Source organism: Calypte anna, chromosome 7, assembly GCF_003957555.1.
Source record: "Calypte anna isolate BGI_N300 chromosome 7, bCalAnn1_v1.p, whole genome shotgun sequence".
In the NCBI taxonomy this organism is placed as follows: domain Eukaryota; kingdom Metazoa; phylum Chordata; class Aves; order Apodiformes; family Trochilidae; genus Calypte; species Calypte anna.
In genome coordinates, this window is record NC_044253.1 from 22044776 (window position 1) to 22071675 (window position 26900).

Consider the following 26900-nt stretch of genomic DNA (forward strand, 5'->3'; position numbering starts at 1 on the left):
GATAACAGCAACAGAAAGATTTTAAATACAGCAAAATTAGTCTGGTGGCTTTTTGAAATACTTGTGTTGATTTAATACATGCAAATATAAGGGACATTTTTGTTCTATAATCTCTTTAGAAGGTTATAGCCAAAATATTTGAAGGTACACTGTGTGTCTGAAAGACTAGTACCCTTAGTAAGAACAGACACTCATTCTAAGGCAGCAGTGAGAACACTTGTGAAACAGACAAAAACATACGTGTAAAGGAAGCTATTCCAAGCCTATGTCAACATTACATGTTGCTGATCTTGGACCATATTGTGTCATTGATTTTTAAGTAGAACTTGAAAATTATTTCATCGATGGCTCCTTAACAGCAGTTGGCTATTTTATTTCTGCTGACAGGGGACTAAGAAATCAATTCTCTGAGAGACACCAACAGTTAACACTGTATTCAGCTGCACAGCCACATCACTGCACAAAGGTGAACTTACCAACTGTATGTAATGTGGGCTTAAGAGAAGGAAAAATTACAACTAACAAGTTAGAACAGAGGATGTTGGGCAATCAAATGCAAATCTCAGATTTGAAGAACTGTTGGCTGATACAGACTGACAATTTTCTTATTTGTCCTAAATCTTTTAGAGATTTCAGAATACCAAATTACAGTTGTGGAGACTTACAGATAAAGAGAATCCTCAAAAGCAGACAATTCATACTTATGAAATGAGGAAGAATGAATTCTACTTTGAGTTTGGTTCCCTGAACACACAGTGAAATCCCCTTTAATGCCCCAACAATAACTCTATGCATGTGACATGGAGATTATAACCACTCTGAAATCAGTAACTCCTCCTTAGCTTTCATATTTAGGTTATTTGTTGTACTCAGTAAACTACCAATGGAAAAGCATGCTTGACTGAGGATCAATATTATTTCTTTTCTTCCTCAATAGAAGTCAAAGCATTCTCAGAAAAAGTGGAAAGAAACAAAAAATTAATTCAAGTTGTAGATGCTTTTGTTCAGCAGAAGAAAGCAAGCCACTGAAGGGTTTGAAAGTGAAACAGGTAAGAGAGTTTACAGTATCTTTATCTGAATGAACCACAGAACTTTCCAACTCTCAACTACTTACAATTCCCAACAATTTCTTCAGTGTCTTTCCCTTAAATTACTTCCAAAAGAATGGGAAAAGGCAAACAATGAAAAAAAGAATTTTAACAGTGCCTCAAAAACAAAACAGAAAACAAAACCCAAACAACCTGCAAATGCCAAGTTTTTCCCTTGTAACCTCCCTAGTTTCTCTGAAAGTGAAAAATTACTTTTTATGAAGAACATTCAGAGCACAGACAAAGCCTTTTGTTGCACACCTCTGCAATGTTAAGAACAGAATATTAGCATTGACTATGTAATATATTGGTAAATAACTTTAAAAAGCAAATCCTGAGTTTTCTCACAGCTTCTTCCTTCTTCAAAGACAACCTGCTCAAAATAATAAAAATTCCAGTCTACACTGTCTCTGAATGATTCTTCTGCCCTAGAAAGTGGAAGCCTTGAACAGTAGCTGCAAGCTGCATGGAAACATTACAGACCGTGGTGGACAGGGAGTGCTCTCTGTGCCCAACAAACTACCTGGAAAATCCAACAGATTACAGAAGTACAGAATTATCAAACCAAAATACAATCCTAACCTTCAGCTACTGCTTTAGGGAGGCGTAATCTTTTAACTGTGTTTTCCACCAGTCCCATATGGTTTCCCTCCTAGACCCCTAAGTCATTTGCCGCACTGTTAATCATGCAGTGTGCTCCATAAATGCAAGCAGAGCATTGCTCTGCGACACAAAACGTGAAAGGGAACAAGGCAAAGCAAACTGTGCCTCACACAACACAGTGGCTGAATGTAGAAATTAACCCATCTAGTGGCTGGAAAAGCCCAAGAATCTCTGTTACAATCTTAAAACTACACAGATCTATTTCTAAAAGCTGTGTAAGTGGGCTTAGGGACTGATTTACTAAGAAAAGTAGCCAAACAGAGCTTTCACAGGCCTTTACCACTAAAAGAAGTAATTTTACTAAGGTCTAATGTCTACCTTGCAATTCAAGCACACAACTCACAAAGGAAACAAGCAAGAAGGTCCAAGATCAGTAGGACTCAAAGACATAACAAAGACAGCACTTCCCTGAAGAGATTCCCTAGTGACTGTAGCTCCTACATGCAGCTTTTGTCTCAAGAGGAGAATTAATTTGTGCCTTTCCACTCTGTTCAGCCACCCCTTTCCATGAAACAAAGGAATCTAATGCCTTTGAAACCTCTATTGTTGTTTACAAACTCAGCTGAGATTAGTCAAGTGTAGCAGCTGTTATTGAGAGCACAACTGGTGGAGCAACACAAGGAGCAACTGGCATTTGCTGTGTGTGTGTTCATAAAGAGAGGATCAAAAACCCAAGGAATGAGAGGATGTGTAAATTCCAAACACAAGGTAGCAAAGGCATTTTGACAGGTGAACTATAGATGAACAGCAGATGGAAGAAATAGGTAAAGAGAGGGATGAGAAACTAAAGCCAGATAAAGATAGATTAATAATGCAGATTCTGAAGTTTTCTATTACTCATTGAAATTGCATTTCTAGATTCAGGTTTTTTATTTACTGTCTCCCTTGACTGAAGAATAATCTGACATGTTCAGTTTCCAAATACATACCAACTTCCTGTAGTTATAAAACTAGTAACAGCAGCTCTGCATACAGAAGCAACTGTACCTGCTGCCAACTAGTTACATGATGACTATTAAGAATTTTATTTAACACACTTTAATTACGTCCCTTTGCAGTCACCAAAAAGTGCTGTCTTCTTACCTAGCACAGGGAGAAGACTGATGAAGAGTAGTGCTTCACTAACAGAAGATACCAAAGAAGTGCTTTTTAACAATACACCATGAAGATTAACATTATGGAGAGGGATGGTGTTCACTTTCGTTTCCTATTGGCTTCCAAACACTAGGGCCAACAAATTTTATTGCACTTCAGTGCTGACAAACTAAACACCAGCACTGGTATGACAATTTTTTTTATTATTACCTGTTATCTAAAAAGTTACGGGAGAAAACAGTATTTTTCACTACTAAACTGTTAAATATAAATAGTCTGTTTCCTATGGAATTCCTATTACACTGCTGTAATAATTAGCGAATGCACTTTATATACCACCTGAAATATTTATAGAATATTAAAGAAAAATTAATAACTAGACTGGCAAAATGTAGCAGATTCACAAGTCAAGTGGCAGTAAAATAATAATTTGCAAAAACATACTCTGAAGTTGATAATTATTAAGTTTCTAATTTACAAAGAAACACCACTACTACCCTGTGATAACAGATTATTTAAGCAGCTTTCCACAACAACATTCTAAAAGTAATTTCATCTAGTAGTCTTTATTTAACAGTGAAAGACACAAAGTGCAACCACATTTGGTGGCTACAGGAATTCTAGTATCAAAATCAAGAATAATTCAGAAGAGACTGCTGGACTTTAAATTACAATTGAACACTGACTGATGAAAACCTGATGAAACATTAGGAATTCTCATAAAACTGTGTCAGCAAGAAAGTAACAGTTAATTTTTTTAAATTACAATTACCTTTTATCACTGAAACCTTAGGCTGTCAAAACAGCAAGTAATCTATTCTAACCATTTTCCAACTCAGAATAATAATTACTTGAAAATACACAGAAAATAGTAGTAGTGTTTCATACTATCCATGTGTGAGATCAATAATGAAACTCAAACAATACAAATATTTCAATTCAATACAGAGAGTACTTAGTAACCTACTTCCATAGGTCAGATACTTACATATTCAGGCTTTAATTTCTTGTCTCCTCCTCTTACAGCTACTTTTTCAAGCTTGTCTATACTCTGCAAGATCAGCTCCTCATCTTTAAGTCTGAGTTCTTCATGTATTATTTCGATGTCACGAACAGGATCTACGCTTCCTTCAACATGAGTAATATCATCATCTTCAAATGCTCCTGAAACAATAGAACACACAGATTATAAATTAAACTAAAAATAAAAGAAAAAATAAAATATATATATATATGTATGTATACACATAGCATACTATTAAGTCACAGAAGTTTGAGATTAAACAGTAAAGTCACGAGGATACAAGCATCATCTGCAATATTTTATAATCATACTGCTTTGTTCTGTTAATTTATGTATCATCTTTAGAATCCAAAGCTTTATAAAGACAGATACAAAGCACAGCACTTTGCCATTTCAGTAGAGCACTTAACACATCTTTAGGAGTTTCTTCTAAATAGGAACAAGCTAAAACACTTTTCTGAAAATAGGTACCACTGTATTTAACAGCATTTAACCTAGCGGTAGCAAACACAGTAGCTAAATTGAACATCACAGAACATTTTAATACACGCAGTAATGACTAAAAGATTCATGGAAAGAAAACCTTACAAATCACCCTGGCAGCCCTCACTGGCAGACCAATTTTATGCATTAAGAAAAAAAGAAGTTCTAGACAAAGAATGCTGAAGTTCTGAATGACTCTTGGTGTTTCCAAGGGAAACAAGGCTTAGAAAAAAAAGGCCTGAAATCATCTGGCAGACCTCGTCCCTGTTTCAATCTACTTTATCACTGTGGTTCTGACGGTGATTAGATAATGAACCACTCAGACACACAATTTACACAGCAGCTAATTTCATCGGCCTGATTTGAGGGTATGGTTTTTAGGGGGCCATCAAAGAAGCAGATGAAGGTGCATTTGTCATATATGAGTGACAACCATTCACACTATCTGAACAAAATGGTGCTGGCCCTTATTAGAAACACATGCTATTATCACATATTTAAAGTGCAGTTGAAGCCATAATTTCAAATTGCCAACTGGAAACATAAGGGTAAAACAACCAGATATTACTGAAGCATGTGTGCTGACTTCATGCCCTTCTGAAGACAATCTGGCAACATAATTCAACTAGGATTTAAATTAACAGATAAGATGCATCACAAAGAAAACCTCACCTCAAAAAAATCTAAGATATATTAAAAATAAAAACATTAGCAATTTATAACAGTTTATTACTTGTTCCTGGACCAATTTTCATAGTATTTGCATGCCTATCCTGTAATATTAAAGATATGCCTGAGAAATCAACCACAAAAATAATTTTACTTTAATATTACCAAAATGAAAATCAACTGTTTTTTACACGGGAAAACAACCCCAAGCCCATTTCTGGTACTAAATATGACATAGGAAATAGGGTAAACTACAAACAACCCATTAGCTGATAGACAGAAAGCTGGGGTTGTTCTCATGCGCATCTTGAAGTTTGTATTTTCTTTTAACTTACTGAAAACAGAGGCTTTTAGCAATAAATATTTTACATCAAAACACGTGGTAAACAGGTTTAAAATGTTGTCAGTCATACGTCAAAACAATTTTTACATAAGTTTCTGAAAAGTCTTTATATAGTGGTTACTACAAGTGGTTACTTCTCCTCTCCCAGCAGCTGCCTCTTTCCAAAGATGATCAATGGGCTGCCTTGGTACATGGAAAATCACCTCAGCCATGGATCCAACTCTGATGCTGGCCATGACAGGAAAAGAGGCTGCTCTGCCATACGGAAACTCACTACTCTACTGTATAACCACCCCAGGCAATTACAGGAGAGATACTGTAGCCTTTGCCTTCCATAAATCCCTGTCTGTGCACCTCACTCTATGGGACATGGGCTGTTTGGATGAACAGATACTAGAAAACATAACAGCTCTGTTCTGATGTACAAGGAAAATACTGAATAAAAACAGGAGGGAAGAGGGGAAAGTAGGAAGATGTCACCATACAGATCAAAGAAAAGTCTATCTGCCAGCCTTCTCAACAAATCAGTAGGATTTATGCAGCTTAAAAAAAAAAAAAAAAAAGTTTAACTTTCCTCCTCCTATTAAGAAAAAAGTGTCCATTATCACCTAATAATACATTCTAAAGTTGTTTAGATCTTCCTTCTCCATTTGGTATCCTTTGGTTTAAAAAACAAAACTAAAAAAACCTCAGTGTTAAACCTAAGAGAAAAGTTCCATGACTATAAAGATCTCATATTTAGAACAGAAAAATATAAGGTAAAGTCTGTTTTGGTTTTAAGGAAGAATGAATTTTACTGAAAAAGCATATGTAAGATGAATTAGTATTAAAAAAAACAACCAAAAAAAAACCCCCCCACATATAAATAATTAGCTACATTTTTTTCTTCACCAACAGTTAAATACTTCTCTAACCATTATCTTCACTCCTTCACATTTTTCCACTCCTTTTAACAAAAAAATCCAGTTCTTTATTCATCCAAACCCAATTAATTTTATGTAATTCCATCTCAACAAAACTGAATCTATACTTCAGCTCTCAGCCCACTAAACACCTTAGCCAATGGACAGTTCAACATTTTGCCTGTATTTTCTTCAAGTCTCATCCTCCCATCAGCTCTCCTCATACCTGTGTCAGCAGCCATCCTGCAGCTCATTTTGGCAACATCCATGAGGAGACCCATAACTGGCAATGGGCAATTGCCTGTTCAGATAAGGAGCCTCTCTACTGAACTGATGATTTCCTATTCAAGGCAAGAGGTTAGACTTTTCTCCTTCTCACCAGGTCTCTTGACCCTTCTTATGGAAGAAATGGACTCTAGTTCTATATTCCATTCTGGGCTCAAATTCTACATTTAGAGGAAAAGTACATTTTCTTAACTTGGAAAGGAGAAAAATCTATCCACAGCTGTGCTGAAAAAGGTCATACTTCTAAATAGATAGGAAACCCATTAAATTAATCACAGCAGATCTTTTTCAAGTTACCAGGAACACCAAGAAGACAGAGATTCAAATCTCTTCCCATTGAGATGGCTGCAGTCCATAAGGAATGGTTAGGGGTAAGACATTGTATGCTCAGAAGGCCAAATCAGCATCCATGTCCCAGATTTTGGCATAAACTGAGAGACTCTTCGTGATAAGCAACAGGCATTGAACTTGAGTTGTCAGTCTCTTGTTCAGGGTTTATCAGTGCTGACTTTAGTTAACTTAAAACAGACCAGTCCCTGACTGACAGCCTAGCCAGAAGCCAGACAATGGGATACACAAGAAAGAAAGGAAAAGAGAGGCACTGCTATGATCAACGAGCCTTAGTTAGAATTTTGTCTCTCGTAGAGAAATGGTTTACCCAGTCCCTGGTCTAAAAAATTTAGGTAGGAAAAAATGGAGCTGCAGAACTGATTCATGAAATAGGACAATTAACAGAAAACCAGTCTACTGTTTGCAACTTACAAAGATAAAATTAACAACTATATTAATCTACAAATCTTGCCCAATATGGATACAGCAATACAGAAAAGTCAGCTGGGAAACCCTAATCAGTAATTTCATTATTTAAAGAACTGACTGCAACTTCCCTGGTGTCTCATGTATTCCACTAGAGGTAATACATATTTTTATTAGAAGTTAGTCAACCTTTCAAAAAGAAGTTGAGCAGAATCTACCTCTATCCTTTATATTTTAAGTAACCTACCTCTAAGGTTTTTTTTGTCCCTAAGCATATCCCATGAAATGCTGATGGATTTGCTCTCTTGCTTGAAAGATACACCCCTGCCTCTTCCTTTGGTGTAGAATAACTAATACTACAGAATTAGAAAAATCAATCTTGCTCTAAGTAAACAAATCTGCTGTGTTAAATTCCCATAATGTTATAGTGGCATGCAGATACTGCTATTAAAACAAGGCAAGTATTTAGATAGGAAGATAGCAAAGCATAACACAACAGCAGAGATCATTTTGCCATCTAACAGCAATACCAAAAGTAATGACTTAACTTGAAGTTACCAGAAATTAGGAGGCTGGAAATGATCCCTGTCACACCCAGCTCCTTCTTCTGTCATTAGTGGGCCCAAATTTAAAGGATTCTCCAATTTCAGAGAAGGATTTTCCTTCAACTGAGCACTTTTTCAGGGATGCTTGGGTCAAAGCATGGTGAGCTTAAAGTGCAGGGAAGCAGTTTGGATCTTTTCTCTATAGCCAGAAGAGCAGCAGGAGCTTTGCACTGGGTCCTACTCCCTCTTGCTGCCCTCAGGGCACCTGCAGAATCCACCTGGCAATGACAATTTATTTTTTTTAAGTTGTTCAAATATAATACCAAGAGGAGAGAAGTATTTTTAAAGCAGGATTGAAGAAGTAATGCAGTGATTGTTAGTTCTGCACTTTGCTTTCAAGTGATACTAGATAAAAAAAGATCCAGGAAATGGAATGACTGGCTGGAGAAGATGTAAAACCTCTAGTTTTTCCCTAAGGAAGAGCAGGATCTCTGTTTGTCAGGTCTTGATGACAGCCAGGACACACAAACAGTATCTTCTCTTCACATGCAAAAGTAAGAGTAGATAAATATGCATATAGCATAGCAGCAACAAATGCCACATTTGAAACGGTATCACCTAATGGCATGCACGTTTCTTTCTATTTCTTTCAAGAATCAGCTTCAAAATTCTTTGACAAAATTTACCTCTCAGACTCCAGAGATTTTTGCATTGCTTATGTTATACCTGTCAAGATCTGATGACTGTATGTTATGTATTCATCTGAACAGAACCACTACACTTAGTTACAGGCTATCATCAACCAATTCATTCTCTTGCTAAAATCAAGTCATCCAATTACTCCTTGACTAATCAAGGCTGTTTTGGCTTTTTCTTTTTTCAAAAGGTACTCAACAGCATAAACAGTTCACTTACAAGAAATGGAAAGGGGCTAATCAGCAGAATTATTGTTTTGCTGCCACAATTTGCAGTATTTAAATGTAGTTGCTGATTGGACTGAAAGTTTTATGATATAGCATAAAAAACTAGTTTGACACAAAAACGAAGCTGCCTATAGCTAAAACTTTATTATTTCTGGAGGCTCTAAGCTGCCACCAAGGAGATAAAAACCAAATCAGAATAATACTACTCGACTTACCTTATTCTGTTGTTAATTGCAATTATGGGAATTGACTGATATCTTCGAGGTTAATTTATATTTTATATACCAGTCACTTCATTTCTTTAATTATTCTTATCCTTAAAGTAAAATGGAACGAAATATTTGGCTAACATTAGACTCCACATAACAGCATCTTACACCTTATTTTATTTATAAAAGACAAGCAACTGCATTTGGTTATGTTATGCTTTAAGTAAGAGAGATATTTACAATTTGATTAGAATCTGAACTGCACCACAAGCTGAAACTCCCATCACTATTTAGGGTAAAGACCAGCCTTTTTTGTCAGTAAGCTGTAAAAGAATGTTGAATAACATCAGCAAAAAACAGACCTAAAGACTAATTAATACTTGCATTTCCTCTCCTGCACACATTCAGCAACTATTAGGCAAAAAGAGGTACTCATCACAGACTGATAGGGCACATCACAATACACATAATACATACCCTGTTATAAGTCCTGAAATAAATTAGCAATAATATCTATCTGGCTACTTACTAGGGTGGGAAATGGGAGGGGAGAACAAAAAGATACAAAATAGGATAACTTGGGAGGCATGGGGCTAGAAGCAGGGTATTTCTTTGACCTATCAAAAGAAACAAGACTACAAGTGCCAAAAAAAATCAGATTATAAGCAATATCTGTACTTAGCTTGATGTGCTACCATCAGTATTGAAAAGGGTTAAACAGTAAAAGATACTGCTATTTCTGACTGAGGTAAAAGTATATTGAACATTCTATAATGTTCTAAAAATTTGATGATGGCACATTTTGCTATGTATACTCATTAGAAGGGCAAAAGAATACTACCAGGGTCAACATTTTAAAGCTTCTTAAAAGTAGTATGTGTTAACAAAGAAACAACAAATAAAGTAGGTTTAGCATGTTTTCCCTTGAAAGCTAAATTCAAGTGAAATTAATCACCTGTAACACAAACCTAATACTCTTTAAAGCAGAGCAATTTTCAGTTGAAGAAGGTGCACCTGCCTACATCTTCAACATAAGCAAAATCAAGTACAAAAACATTAAATAAAACGCTGTAAGTAAACCTTGACTTCTGAAGAAAGAATTTTTTCAGACATCTTTTGTGGCTTTGTTTTGTGCTACAGCCCTTTAAGTTTTGTCTTCATAAAGCCGTAACTAGTTGTAATCACTTGCAGTCTAATTGTGGACATTTATCTGCTTTTCTTATGCATGGAACATAGCTATTAAAGCTGAATGGTGATGGTGTGAAGTATAGGTTAAATTGGGTGAAATTAAAGCAAATTACTCTGGGATGTGGAACTCTGAAAATAGAAACCACCAATGATTTGCAACCCTCTTGATGATCAGCTTCACAGAACCCTAAATGACAAGAAAACTTACATATTTTAAAGTTAACTAGATTTTTTTTAAATAATATGTATAAATTTATTTAAAATGCAAGCAGTCACTGTTGCAATAATTATTTTGTTTTACCTGCATCGTAGAAATATAAGAAAAGGTTTTAATTCCCATTAAAAACACTTGTTTTTATTCTAAAGTTTAGCTGATTTTTAGCAATAGAAAACAGTTCAGAATATTAGTTGAGACATTAATTACTTTGCACACAACGTTACAGTTTATGCATACCATATGGCTATACAGAGACAGGAAAGTAAAAGCAGCTGCTCTGGGCTTTCTTGAGTGGTGCAGCACCAGAATTCAAATTCCTTACTTACCCTTCTAGGTGAGCAGCTACATTTACCTTGCCACACCCTAGTACAGCATCACTCAAGAGATCACAAGCCAAGCACCCCTCCCAAAAAGTCTGGAACAGCAGCTGAATGGCAGCCTTTTCAACAGCAAACCTATTGAGAGCATTTGACAAAACAGGGCAAGTCTCCTGCACTGGCAGACACACAATGTGAGCATGTAGCAGCAATGCAGGATTTTAAATTACTGTAGTATCAACGTCTTCAGCATAAAAAGAAATTACATTTGCATGAAAGTACTCATCAAGCAAGTACTGCACAAGGTGAGAGATGAGAACTATCCTCAGGAAACATTGAGGCAAAACAATTCACTTCAGGACATCTAAGTCAGCAGAAGAAATCGTGATTCTGTTCCTACAGGAAGCAGTTTTTAACACAGAAAAGTTGTTACTGAGACAGTAGCTCCTGTGAGCTTATCTGTAAAATCCTGTTTCAGAGCCCTTACCCTTGAGTCTGTCTGACAAATATTAGTGATTTATTTCAAATGTAAAATCTGTTTACTTGCCATTGCTCTTTCATCCTGGCACCACTGGGATGTAGTCAACACTCTGCAGGCAAAACCTTTTACCTGCTGAGATTTGCTATCAAGTTGGTCACACTGAGTAAAGGACATTATTTGGCAGCTGAAGGAATAAATCTTTAAGGCCCTTCAAGCCTCTGTTTGCAGAGGGCTCTGACTGCCCTTGATCATGTATTTGAAATATTATCACTGCAATGCCTTCCAAATAGTGCTTGCGACAAAATCCTTGGTTACTCTTCTTGCAACAGGCTTTACCCAGCATCAGAGCACATGGTAATCTCCATGGACTCACTGTAGGAAGGGCAGCATTCAATGTAAAACTTCTGAGATGGCTAACATACCACATAAATTATTTAAAACACAAATTCCCTAGAAAAAAAAGATAGCACCTCTGTTCAGATTTTACCCAAATACAACTGTGTTAACTGCAACAAGAACAGGCCCTTGGAACCTAGCCTGGTTCCCTGCAAAATGCTGAAAAGCCAAAAAGGCTGAAGAAGCATTTGCTTCAGAGACAAGTGCACTTGTCAGCCTGAACTCAGCCACTCCCCACTTTATGTTATTCTCTGCTGTAATGACTGAAAACCTTTCTTTGAGAGGTTAAGTTGTGAAGAGAGAAGCAAACAGGGACAAGGGAGAGTCTCCACAGTATTGCCCTCCCTGCTGAGTGCTCCCTACAGTGGCACCTCCTGCACAGAGGACAGTGCACAAACATCAGTGGGTACCCTTTAACACACCTGTGTATCCAAATCCCAACTGCTCACAGAAGACAATTTTCCTGCTCAATAGTAGACTGGAGCTCAGGTCTTCGAAATCTGATAGTATCTACACTGTCCAAAACATGGGTCCTAATCAGAAACCATTCAGAAAGTAAAAATGTGTCTGTATGTGTATATCTGTTTATTCTTATTACTTCCACTATCCATGGTGAACTTTACCCCTTCTTTCTGAAGGCTGGTCATCAAGGTCTTCTCTTTAGGAATACTCAGTGCCAGGCTCTGTGGTGTCAGTCTGGACTGGAATCTCTAATGAGTCACCATAACAAAATAAAATTGCTAACAATAACCATGTTTTTTTAAAAATTATTTATAAAAATCAATAATAGCAACCAGCACACATAAGCCAAAACTCACAGGGCAATTCTATCTGACCTTGAATGACCAGATATAGAGGAAATACTTTAATTATTCATGGACAGTTCATCTGGGCCACAGATTGACTACACCAAAGATGCAGAAATATTAAAAAAACCCAAACCAATTGAAGCCCTGAAGTTTTTATTGGGTCTGGCATCGCACTATGTAGCAATTCCCACAACTGTACTTCTGAACCACTTTGGATACTTAAATGCTGCAACAGAGTCCAAGCCACTAAACTCTGCTGAGTTCACCTTGGCTCCTGCTCAGAGCCAGCCTGACTCTGTTCTGCATTTTTCAACACCCTGGAGAGTTATGGTCTTTGTAAAATAATCAATGGAGAATGAAAATTTAGTTCAACAGAAAATGCAAAATCACAACCGTCCTGGAACCCACAATAAAGGGTGTAAAATTGTTTCAAGAAGGCACCTTTTCTTCAAAAACATTTAAAACAATGTCTTACACTATCTAAATACCTAAACAAACTTCAGTAAGTTCGCTTCAAGAGATTAGTTGTCTAAGCAGTTCCCAGATATTCTGAAATTTAAAATTCTATTTTTGCGGTGTTAAAGCAAAAGCACTACAAAACCAGGCAACTTATTGCAGTGCCTTAAAAAGAACTGCTGTAAAATAGATTGCAGAATTTGGCAGAGTGAAAAAAAAAAGGAGGAGAGACCTGACAACAGGTAACATGTAAATCAGAGTTCATGAAGACGTAAAACAAGCAAAAACTGTTTAATCATTGCTGTTATGTATGTGTATGGTCTATATAAGTTTGTAATGAAGTGCTGTGTTAAGTCAATAAAATATCTTTAAAATAAAAGCAAAAAGCCTCTTATTAATAACCTTAGAAAAATATGCCTTGTCACGTAATCTTCCCTCTGGACATTCTGACCCAAATTCATAACACAATACATAACCTTAATGCAAAAGCAGCAATAAAATTCATCTGGATAAATGCTTTGCAAATCAATTAAAATTTTATAAGAGTGCTGCTTATCTGGTTTCTATTAACAAATCTTGTAAATAATAAAAAATCATTAGCTGGTTAAAAGACAGTTCATTCTTCCTACATGGTTTTTCGCATGCAATGACTACTTGTTAACAATTTAAAAGCGATGTTCTTAGGACCTCACATAATGGTACAGGCTTGAAATCACAAGAAATATCAAATTATCTTTTTAGAACCACACCTGAAATACTAAAAACAAAAAATATATAATTTGCATCTTAATTGAAATGATAGAGCTGATGAAGGTTTGCAGTATCTCCTGTGCAATGCTCAGACTTTAATATAACAATTAACCAGATAAAACTCAATACTAATATTTTACTGTGGATGTTTCTAACTTCCCCGTCCTTATAAAACTCAAAACAGCCTCCCAACAGAAAATTAAGCATATTACTTGCTATCGATTGGCTGACCAGTTACATGGGAAGTAAAGAGTTATTTTGTACATTATTTCCAGAAGGTAATCCCTACCACTCCGGTATTTCCTTTTCTTTCTATTAACACCTTACTTCAATGACAAGTGCACTGTGGAACCTGTGGGTTCTGTTCTGTAACTATCTGGCACCATCTAGTAGCCATTGGTGTCTTCTTTACTAAATCCCATTAACAGAACACGTAACAAGGACAGTATTGAACAGATTTGCAAGATATAACACAAACTTATTTATCCAAATTCCATGCGGTCAAATGAATGTTTTATGTTGAATTAGGTAAAGACAGCTATAGCCAGTAGCTACTTGTACACAGAGCAAATACCTCCTACCTACCTTGAAAAAGCACACTAAATACTTCAGTGTACATTGAAGTTTCCAAGTAATTTAAGAATCTGACATCAAATTTTAGCAATAGTTGACAAAATGCATTGCTTGATGCATCTATGCAGTTTCTGCTCGTTCCCTTTCACTCTTCTCATGAAAACACTTAAGTAAGAAGCTCAGAAAGAAAACATATGCTTTGATTAACTTGAATTGTGTATATTAAAAAATGGTTTTTTTTTCCATTATTGTCAAAGCACAGTATTTGGCAGGCCATAAAAAGGGGGGTGGGGTGGAGGTAGGGGGAACGGTGTGAGGGGCAGTAATATGAGCATATTGAGGCTACTTCTTTATGTTCCTGAGGTGTGACTGGGTAGAAATCTTTATTTCCAGTGGTTCCCCACCATCCTGCTTCTTGCAAAAATAAATATATAATGTGATACTTTAGCAACATCTAACCAGAGCTTTTTAAACTGAAACGGTTCTTCTCCTTTCACTTTAGATGTCAAATCCATCACAGAATTTTGTTTTTAAAAGACTTCCTCAATGAAGCAGTTCATTTTTCTGCCATTTAGCTCACTGTATTTTTACAAGCATCAGGCTGAGCAAACTATGATTGAGAGAAGCCATTTTATGCACATTGCTGTTGTCCCACATCATTCAGAACAAACCTTTTTAGATCGTTAACTACCACAGGAGTGCTGATTACACAGGCACCAGCAATTTCCTAACCAATGACCACCTGAACAATGATGTGTTCAGCTTCTCAGACCCTGAAGCCTTTCAGGGGTGAATCATTTCACAGTTTGGAACTAGATCTCCATAGCAACTTCCCTTTGAGGGTTTTAGAATCACCATCCCGTAATTCTATGATCATCAAGCTCAACCATTCCCAATGGTTCTTTTCACAGCAGATGGAAAAGGAAGCCTTGAAATTTTACAGTCTATTTCAAGCAATTCATCTGGCAGCCTATTAGAATTCAAAATATTTCGACCTTCAATCACAAAGCATGTTATCTGAAGCTGTGGTGATCTCAAGTCAAGACAAGCAGACGTTTTAGTCTAATCATCCATGATGAGAAGAGACTGACAAAAACTCTTAATTCAACCACCATCAAAATGCTTATTTTAACTGCATGAAAGTCTTTCAACAGGCAATGAAAACACACCATGTACCATTTTATCACAACCTTCCATTCAAGGGAAATATGAATTCCGAATATTGGCATGGATCTTTGCACTCTCAGACTGCTTTTGAACAAATATCTGCTTCCTAGAAGTCAGTAAAAATCCAATTCCATCCTATTATTTTCAACAGCTGTCAAGAAAAATGATGGAAGCAAACTGCAATAAACTTCTCAGGACTGAGTACAATAATGCTGTAAATTAGTTACTTATTGATTTATCCAGTTTGTCATAAGCATCTTTAAGGAATTTAAATCAGTTATGTCTGAGAAAATAAATACCAATTAAATTCTGAAAACATAAAACTGGTTAAAATCTTGAAGCAAAGCTCAGTTTCAAAATAATCACAATCAGAGAAGAGTTTAAAGTTTTTTCCTGCCATTTCCCAATTCCAAACTTAATTCCCTGTGTTTAAAGAAACATTTTTCTACTCTTTAATGTCCCACTCAAACACTTAAACAATCCCACGGGGGCAGAAAAGCTATAAACTTCAAAATCTTTTCACATAAAGCCCAAGTTCATTCATATTTTTTATCAACCTTAAGCAAGTTAAATTTAAATGATCTGGAATCTCAGTTACACACTGCCTAATAAAAAAAAACAAACCCAAAAAACCCCACAACAAACAAACAAAAAAACGACCCAAAAAACCCCAACCCCCAACCAACCAAAAAACTCAGATGCTTTTTCCCCACCCCATCCCAAAGGCTCTACAAAACTCTACAAATACTTTATTCTTGTTAGTACATTTTTATCAAAGTCCAAAGACTTATCACTAACTACACAAACACAAGTTATCTGGTGACTGAAGAATCCAGAAGAGTTGCACCTTTCCTTGATAAAAGGCCACCACCTGTATCTAACAGGACAAGCAGTAAGTTGAGGGGGGGAAAAAATTAAAAATTAAAATTAAAAAAATTAAAATCTAAATATTACCACTTAAGGACTTGGTAGCGAGACTTTGATACTTAAAACAACAACTGCTGTAGAATGTGTCAAACTTAAAAGAAACAGCACAAGGACCCACCTGTACCAAAGCCCCAGTGAATTTCCTCTGTGAACAGTTATATAAGGGAAATTAACAGGTGTGTTACACTTTAGAACATCTGTAGAGGCAGAATACTGAATTGTTTTATTTTCTTTGAATAAAACAATGTGTCTTCAGTGTCCCAAAGCAGTTACTTCACTTCAGAGCAACCACAATTGAGACCCTCTCTACAGCACTTAAAATGCCACATTTTATTACACTGCAGGGAAAAATAGAACAAACCATCCCCTCAGCTGATGTTACCCTCCTAGGCATTTACATTGTTGAGCCATACACTTACTCTACTTCAAAGAAAAATTCTTTTAAAAAGAGAAACTTATTTTAAATATCCACAAAACTGTTGTACAATACAATTATTTCATTGACTGATGGCTTCTGGCAAAGTCCATTTGAAAACATTTCTGTAACAGAAATTACAACAAAAGTCTATAGGAAAATAAACTGGCACAATACAGGATTTATCTTCATATATTTTACACCATTTGGGAAGTCAGCTCTTCCACTGAACTTCCTAAAGATCTGAAGGGATGCATGTGAAAATAACCACAAAAATTAACTTAGAATTTAAGAGAAAATTAAATAGAGATTTTAGTCTAGCAATCTGAGAAAGTAACACCAGGAAAAAAACTTCCCGTATATGTAAAGTACCAACTCCTGCAGAGACTAGAGATGAAGGCAGTTATACAGGAACAGTATTAAAATTCCTAGTGGTTTCCAGTGTCAGATCAGTTACATCAATAGGTAATAAAAAAACTACTTCAAATATCTTCCTAAAGGAAGAGTATTTACAATACTCAAAAATTTTGCTCAAAAACTTTTTTTTCAATTTCTTTATTTTAATGTGGAAGGCAGTCAAATATACTTATCAGGTTTAACTCATCTATAAAGCTTAGCTTACCTTTTGTTTGTTGCCCAAAGATAAGCAGTCAGTAAAATCTTCTATTTAGCATCATTCTAAAATTGACTATAGAACTGCCAAGAGTTAAGCATTTTGCTATTTAAAAAGTGCAACTGTCACTGTAGTAATATTTACGTGTGCAGACAGAGCTACATATATGTAATTTATCCACTAGTATTGTAGCTATTACTAAATGTTATTTGAACAGAAGCATTTTTTTTAAACTCTTAAGTGATAGTAAATGATGAGTATCTTGCATTGTACAATTAGACTGTCAGTAAAGGATGCCTATTAGTAACACATATGCAAATCATCTGAGTTACATCTTTACAATCTATTCTATGATTATGCACAGTTATGATTCAAAGTATTTTCACGGTCTTTTACCAGATATTTCCCATAAATAGTAATTTTTAAGTCTAGGAAGCAATTCTTAAAATTGTCTTCATATAATAACAATGAGACTCTGCTTTTAGCTTTTCCTCCTCCCAATATCCCCACCACTGTACCTTAAAAACCTCATGCTAAGCACAGTAGTCACATATTAGCTGACTGTTTAACAATCTAGACTAACCTTAAGTTTACTTCATAACATATAATCAAGCAACATACGGTAATTAAAGCACACAGAAAACAGCAGTTACTAGCTAATTAACATTACAGAAACACTTCTTAATGATAGAAAAAGACAAAGATGTTATAAAAGTACTGTAAGCATAAGAAATAATTTGCTATAATCCCTTATGTAAATAATTAAAAACTCGACCTTAGGAATCCGAAATGATAGTACTTTATATATAAATTAAAAAGGCCAATGTAAGTTATGTACAGTTAGGTAAGCAGTTTAGGGACTACCCTTGCATCACATAGTTCAAGTAGGGCCAGCACCACTGATGCAAATTGTTGCACCTCTCAGGATGGCTAAGTATTTGCAAACACACCGAACCTCTGTATTATCCTTATTCATCCACAGATATACAACTAATACAGTTTCACTATTTTCATAGCAGTAAGATATATTTTGCCATAACCACAGCACCCAAACTGGAGTAAAGAACAACTCAAGCTGTGATGATGGCACCCCAAGCTGGAGTTAGGGGATGGCTGCCTAGACAGCCACTGGATTCATTTAAATGCAATGGTTTCAAACATGAATTCAGCAGTGTATTTCATTAGATAATTGATTCATGTTTTGCAATTAAATTGCCACTCTAGAAGAGTAACTTACCTTTACATGCTTTTTTCAAAACTTCTACTTATTACCTCATATTTTATGTTGTCTTTGGAGAACATATGAAAATACCATGGCACATTTTCTTCCCATTTGTGTTTCACAATTATTCACCTGCTTATATATATGCTTCTCTTATTTATTACTTAACATAATTTTTCAACATCAGGAATTATTTTGTGTCACTCAAATTCTTTGCTAAACTTTCCAAACATAGTGCATATGAAAGTGCATTGCTTTCCCTACAATTTCATAATTACTAAATGGGCAAATACAAGCATTGCAGCTGCAAATTAGTTGCTGGTTAGCAATAAACAAGATCAGGCCTTCCACAAAGTTTGGCACACAACCACAATTAATTTTGAGCTCACATATGGGAACAGAATAGTGCAAAACATGTGGACACCACTGAATGGACGGCAGACTGCCCATCTCAGCAGTATTGCCTTGGTTTCCCACTTACCATAAGCTGGCACATCTTTGGAGGGTTTTGATTTTGAAATCCAAAAAAAGAGCTTATATGAAAGTGCACTCAAATTCTCAAACTAAATATCTACAGTTCTCTACACATGAATGTCATTTGCATCATGCAGCAAAGTCAAGCAGGCTACCAGAAACTGCCTCTTTGCCTGAGGAAACATGTACGTTAAAACATACCCTTCTCTGACTAATTTTAAAAAAAAGTATTTGAAATCCAAGTATTCCAAAATTAAAAATAATCTATATTGATCTTGTCATCCTTCACTTGACTGCTGCCTTTTTAAACATCATTGCTACCACAACTTTTTTAAAAGATTGTGATATAAACTGTCAAAGTCAGAGGCAGTCAGAAAGGACTCTGAAAAAGATCTCGGTTGCTAATTCCAACATCTTTTTCAAGACCTGGTTTGACATTTGTCTTGTTTTCCTGACAAAATAAACCTAAAAATCATTCTTAGGATGAAAATCTTCCCCACCTCAAGACACTCTGGCTTTCAAAGAAACTCTCCAGAAGAAAAGGGCAATACCGGCCATCGTGCTTCTGGCAGTTTCTGAAGTCTCTGAAGAAAATCCTTGTCCATCAGCACTTAAATTAACAATAACCTTCCTCCTATTATTGTAACAAAGTTCCTTGCAATTTTTTCCCCAAAAGCTATCATGTAAATTTTGTCTTCTACCTTGTCTATCTAAAAGAAGCTACCCTTTTTACAAAAATGTATGAAATTATTTTAGGGTTTCTAAAACTAGAAAACTCTCAGTAGATACTGGACAATTATTATATTTTTTCCACACCAGATGAAAGATACATGGCAAGCGCCCTGCACTTCAAAGGACATGAAAAGGGCATATACAATATTTAAGCATTTAGACAGACACCTCTAACACTGCTGCTACAGGTGGCTCCCCAGAGCAGCAAGTCAAGCACCACCATCACTTCACGAAGTTCCACTCAACTTGCAGCCTGCTTGCCATTTGCCCACAGGAAAGAGGACTGACAGGAGCAAGCCAGAAAACCTGTCCTACAGATTTCACACCAACAGCTAGTTGAAAGGAAAATCTGATGGAAAAGAAGATCTCTTAAGAATTACATCCTATTTTTCATCTATGTTATGATTTCAAACCAGTTTAACTTTGTTATGTGACACAGTTCACAGTTTCCCTTTTTGTAACAACACTGAAAAAGCTTACTATACTATACTTACTATACCTTCTTACATAATGAAGTGTTCTAACCTAAACTGGATCAGGGGAAAAAAATCCATATCACAGAAGGAAAATGTTATCCATCTAAGATTCTTTCCCTTTCATTCGGCAGGAAAACGTTGGTGTTCAGAACTTATCAAAGTATCATGCAGAAACTTCAAAAAGGTTAGAAACACACCACAAATCAACAAGAGACTCTTCTCTTGCAAAAAACCTTGAAGAAAGCATAGCTGCTGCATTGGTATGAGAACAGGCCACAGTTCACTCTTGGCAAGCCAGTGTTTACTCAATCCTTATTTTACAAACCTTTTTTTTCTATGAAATAATTTTCTGAAGCTTTATGAGATGTTATTGCAGAAGATAGGAACATTCAAAAGCTACCAGGGTGTTAGGTTTCTCTTCCATCATTTATTTAATAGTACATACATATATACAATCTTTTTCTTTAAATAAATTGGTAGGCAGTATAGCTAAGAAAAAATGTTTAGTGAACAGAAGATGGATTACCTTTGACTTGGCTCGCGATCTTGGTGAAAAATCAGAACTCTGATCACAAGATTATTTTCTTTGTGGTTTGCTGATTACTAACCTTAAAAATGTTCTCCAAGCCATTAAAATCATCTGTTTCTTTACAATGTGCTTTCAGTTACTGGTTTTCAATTTTCAACACAACATTGCTGATAATATTACAACGTTCCCTCCTCCTGAGAGAGGCCTTTAGAGCCTGTTTGCATTCCATGGGAAGACACTGCCTTGCTCTCAGAGGCAGCTCCATCTGCCTTCCTCCAGCACAAGGCCATCCACAAGCCCAGCTTTCATGCCTATTCACTCCAATATATTAAAACTGGTGGCATATCATACATATGAGAATGATTTACGCATTCAAACCGTACCATACAAGTAATCTTTTCCCTTACCAAAGATTTCCAAAAGGCTTTTTCTTAAATATGCTGAATATTTCATTCTAGTGGTGTGGAAACATTTCTGTATGGTGCTTATATAATGCAAAAATAATACACTTCCGTGTAATTACACTTGTTCTGAAACAAAACCCAGCTATTTGTTATCCAAGGCAAAATTTAAAACACAGGATAAAAAAAAAGTAACTTCATACTGGTTTTATGGCTGTGATTTGAAGTTTCTTTGTGTTAACCCCAGGCTTAACTTACCAAATCCCAACAAATTTAACATTCCAATGTGAAATAATTTTCCTAGAGCTGCAGTGGTCTCAAAGTCATCTTTCTAGTCAAGAAGCTTTTAGCTCTCTGAGACTGCAAACAAATAATTGTTTCTCACATTTTCCATCCTCTAGTAAATAGGACCACTGACTTACAAAATCCTGTTACCCAACACCACCCTACATAGAAAGAAAGCAAAAAGTAGAAAGGTAAAAAAAAACCCCAAACCAGCAACTACTACCACATGCAGGGGAATTCTGAAAAACAATTTCCATAAACAGAAAGAGATGAGAGAAAAGCATAACTTGAGGTTTTAGCTGACAAAGGCAGCATTTCTCTCCAGCAGGAGCAAGTTTGAATGTTGCTTATGAGAACCAGATGAAGGGACATGAAGAAGTAGGGACTTGCTGTGTGCAGCTGTAATGCACACTGGAAACGATGGCACTCTGCAGCAACCCGGGGCTGACTGAAGACACTCTCCTGGCAGGTCCTGGCTGCCATCCCTGTGGGCTCCCAGCACCAGCCTTCCTGGGATGCCCACGCTTCCTCTCCCGAATATGTCCTGACATGTTCCTGACCCACAGCAACCAAGCAGAAATCACGTAAGCTGTTCAGACTGCAGCAGCAAGGACTGAGTGCAGGGCAGACAAGAAGAGGGTTGTACATCATAAGCCATCACCCTTAGCACAGGACACAGACAACTGCACAGCACCCAGATGAGAAGTAGTATATATATATATATATATGTATATATCCAGAATCCACTAGTATATATGGTGCTCCTGGACTTAATTGGATCTCTTAGACCATTAAACAGCAAGCTGCACATTCCCATCTACAGCAAGACTAGGAAAAGTGGTGAAATACTTGTGTAAAACAGCAGCTGATCAGCCAGAAGATCAGAATTACAATGTGTTTACCTTTTGAAGTGTCTAGTCCATCTCATTATTTAACAATGCTCACATGATGTAGTCAAAATATTTTAGCATGACAATACCACACTGACCAACTGGAAGGAAAATAAAAACTTAATAATATCTAACACTTTAAAAAATACCTAGGGCTTCGTTAGAAACAAATTACTAAGTTGTTCTGAATGCTGCTGATGCTTAATGAGCAAGACATCTGAAAAAGCTGAGTAGCTGATTGGGCTGACAGGTACCTCTGCACACTCCAGTTCTAGCAGTAGCTCAGGTAAGTCCAACAGTGACACCACAGTGCTTCTGCACAATGGAAAATACATGCTCAAAACAGAACTCCCCAACTGTTTACTCAAAGAGTGCAACGCTACGCATTAATACCCAAAACCACTCACAGTGAAAACATACAGATAGGGAAAAAAAATAATTTCAATCAGCATACCAATGTTATTTTGTTTCAATATGGGACAAATCAACTACAAGGAAAAATTCTCTCCACAGAAGAAGACTGTGTATTTGTAAATGATCAATTAACTCGTGCGCTAAATTACTCATTTTGTGTGGGACAGACATATTAATGCCAGTCTGCAAATGTAATCAATAGAGGAGGCAGAAGGGTATTTAATTTTGTTTTTTATAAATATATAATGATTAGTTTAGGTTCAGACCAAGCCATCTTCATTCACACTGAGCAGAACCTGACAGCAATTCAGGTAATTTAAATCACAAGCACAGTATGACTAAATACAAGAACTGCACCCTTGGAAACGATATAGAAGCGCTTTACATTTGCTCTCTCTTCCTACTTGCTTACATTCACATTACATGAAAAACAAAACCAGGCAAATATATGAAAGTACAAGAGCAAGAATCAGTAATTTACCAATGAGCAGCTTAGAATGACACTGCAATAATAAAATAAAAAATATCATATTGATAAAGTAATTTTTGTTAATGGTTTATCGGTTTAAACATAACTGTGAAATGTGCACATTGAAATAATGCTATTCTTATCAAAGCCACTGCATATGAGACTAGATGAGCACAGCTGCAATTTTTAATACTGTTCAGTATAGCCTTTGGCTTGCATTTAAATGCTTTTTGCATTACATCCCTACAGGATTATTGTTGGAACAGTGCTGTAAACTTTATTTGTGGACTTGAAATACCACCGTATAATTTTTCCCCTTTCCTTGTAAAAGCTTTTATTTAGTGAAAGAAGAAATCTGCCAACATCATGATACTTGGTTTTAAGAAATACACTATCAAAGCTCTAGTGATTTTTGTCCCTGTTATAACCATTAGGAACAACATCCCTGCTCCACCAGGGCCATACAAAATGGCTCAAACACTTAAGCAAACAGAGTTCCCTTCACCATCAGCTTCACCATCTTCACACACCAGAAGTTTGAGAAAAAATGAAATTGCTCGGGCAAGTGGTCCCTAATTTGTAGTATTCCTCAGAAGGGTAAGTTTCTAGATCAACATTATGTGAAACAAGAGGAAAGCTGAGCTTATGTGCTCATGTCTCAGTTCTTCTGGCCCGAGGAAGAGGGGTGACTGCTAAGGATGGCCTTCCCCCAGGACCAAAGTGCAGCCACAGAGATGTCTTCAGAGATGCAGAAGACCCAGTAAGTCCTGTATGCAAATGCTGCAGAATTACAGAGTTGTCATGTATTCCCTACAAAAATAAAGCAATTTAATATAAAAAAAAAAAGGTAGATTTGTAATATCTTTATTTCTTCAAATGGGAACAACACCTGAGATAATTTTAAGTACATGGAAACTTTAAAGAGATGCTATTCCTTTGCTAAGGTATAAGACAGGAACAAGACTGGACGACTGCATACTTAACCAACATACAAAAAAACTAGTAAATTCTACCTGCTTTATTGAACTTTACAAAAAAGTCGTCCTGGACTCAAGACTACAGAATTTGAAGAGCACACAACAGTATTTTCTACTAATTTCTATAGCATTGAATATCTATTTTAACATAAAGAAAACAATTTTAAGAAATCATAAGCCAGTCACATGCAAATTCTCCCCATTCACTTTGAAGTGGAAAGACATATAAATAAAATAAAAATATAGCACTAACAGAGGAACAGAACATCACAGGTTAGGTATTTCCAACAGAGAAAGCCATTCAGTAGGTTATCTGCACAGTCATTAGTACAGTAGGGTCAGAAGCAAAAACTCCTCTGTGTGTTACAAAAACCCGGGTTTGCCTTTGGATTTTATTTTAAAAGTTGCAAACTAAATCTATTCCATCTATATCAGAACGCGTTCATATGGAACAAAACATCTCCTGCAGTCCAGATCACTTTACTGCAAGGCTTTTTTCTCTTGCAATATCATCATGTGCTGGCAATTTCCTACTTGAAAAAAAAAACACTGAAGCCTAACATGTATTTATATCTACTTGTTAAAAAAAGCACAAGAAAAGCCTTCCATAATGGAGAAGGGAGGAGGAATGGAGGGGGTGGGAGACAAGAACAGGACACAAAAAAACACCTTTTCCAAAGCTTGTTCAAGGCAAAAGGACATGTCATGTTAAACAGTAGTCAATAGCTGTATACAACCAGTAAACAAATTCAGCTCGATGAAAAAAGAACTACATCACCATTTAGTGGTTGCAATTTAGATTATTCTAGCGTGTAATACTTTAATTGTATAAAACAAAGCTGATGTCACAAACACAAAAGAACTTCTTGCAAAGCAAGCACCACAAGTAATTTTTATGCTGCCACTGATGGCTGACAAGTGATGAGCACTTTGTTCGAATTTATATACTTACGCATCTAAGGCAACAGGTGGCTTATAAAAAGAAAACACTGAGAGCTTTTTAACTCTTCATTATCAAAATTTTTATAATATGTTTTATCATAATGACTAAACAGTCTCTACAAACAGAAGCTCAACATACTAACTACCAAGATGAACTATGGCTCAGGGAAAATTATCTATTATTTTGATAAAAACAGAAACTGAGGTAAGGTTCTGGATCCCATTGACTTGAGCTCTGCTTACACTCACAATGTTTTGTAATTGAAAAAAGCACTCAATATTTAAACAGTACCTGGTAATACATACATTAAATCAACTTAAGACAAGAAATTCTGTATTTTCTTGCTGTCTTTTCTATATCTATCTCAAACAATTGCTGAATATTGCAGCACAGTAGAAAGAAATTCTTACTTTCAGGTCCTTAAATCATCTGAAAGGGTGATGTGTTTCAGTTGTTGATTGATGTAGTTTGGGACCAAGAGTGGCATTCCAGAAACGCACTGGTTTTTTTCTAAATATTGCACAGCCCAATGAACAGTTTTGTTTTCTTTAAGTGCAGTTATTAAAAAAAACCATCAACATCACACAAAATGCAGACTAATGCTTCTCACAATTGCATTTAAGTGCGAAAAGATTTCCAGACAGAATAAAAGAACACCATAAACACACAGATTAAAGAAAAAATATTAAGAGTGGTATTGACTGATTTAGTTACATTTTTAAAAAATAGGAAGATAAGTTCAGAAGGCAAAAATGCAATAAGCATACCAAAACAATCTTTATATTCTGCCTTGTAATTAAACTATGAAATAACCATCTGCTTATGATTAAAACATTATAGCGTTTGTTGTTCTGGACAGATTGAATGCACATACCAAGATATTAGATTTTTTCCTCTCCATGGCAATTTTACCATCCCATCCCTAACAATTAAAATACATGACACATCAATATTTTTATCTTGTAAACTATATATATCTATATAAATATATAAATACGTATATGTGTATATATATATATATATACACACACACACACACACACAATTTTTATGGTGCTGTTCACTGGATTAATCTTTCTGCTTTATGACATTTCCAAGCAGTGCAGAGCAGCTCAACGCAGTCTTAGACTGCCTATCTTTCAGATTTCCTCTGCTTCTTTCCATATTTTCTCTGAAAGCAAGCAATCCCTCTCGGGTAGTCTGTGTTCTTGTAGCTATACATTTTCTCCCTTCTGAAACTCTTTCACACACTTGACTTCCCTTTCCTACTGTTATTTAGGCTTGAGACATCAATTTTCACATCAAATTACCAAAGCTTGGTGCATAAAAATATTCAATAAGACTCGAGAAACTGTTATCTCAGTCAGTACTGAAATGCAAGCCTCTGCTCAAAAACATTTTAAAGTTTAACTGGTAAAGTGAGCTTGAGGTACAGAAGCTTATCTGCCATCCTTATTGGGAGAAAAATTTGAGTATCAGGGTGAAGGAGGGGGAGAAAAGCAAGAAGGTAGAAATATTAAGAAAGAAGGGGTGCTGTTTGGTTCTATAAAGCATGCTTTTTGAATAAACTGTATCAGAAAGTAAGTTGACCATGTATAGCATGCTTAGAAAATTAATTCTGTATCTAAGGATAAGAAGTAATCTTGCTGCTGTTGTATCAAACAACAGATAAGTCTCACATTTAACTGCAAACTATAAGAACTGCAAGTAGCATTTCCGAGGTATTCCACAAGATGAAATGGTTAGGTTAATAATTAATGCATTATGCTAATTGCCTCAAGGCACTGAAGCTAC

At 36.0% G+C, this 26900-nt stretch overlaps 1 protein-coding gene across 3 annotated transcripts in view; it reads right to left on the minus strand.

The window, feature by feature from the left end:
* Positions 1-26900, minus strand: part of OLA1 (Obg like ATPase 1) — a 98754-nt gene that overhangs the window by 48835 nt on the left and 23019 nt on the right. For 2 of the 3 annotated variants that reach the window (XM_030454487.1, XM_030454488.1), the window contains exon 5: positions 3835-4010. In XM_030454487.1, the coding sequence (XP_030310347.1) occupies positions 3835-4010 (176 nt within the window). Of the gene's footprint in view, positions 1-3834; positions 4011-5324; positions 5329-19806; positions 19813-26900 lie in introns of those variants that run through there. The other variant, XM_030454489.1, reaches the window with a different exon arrangement.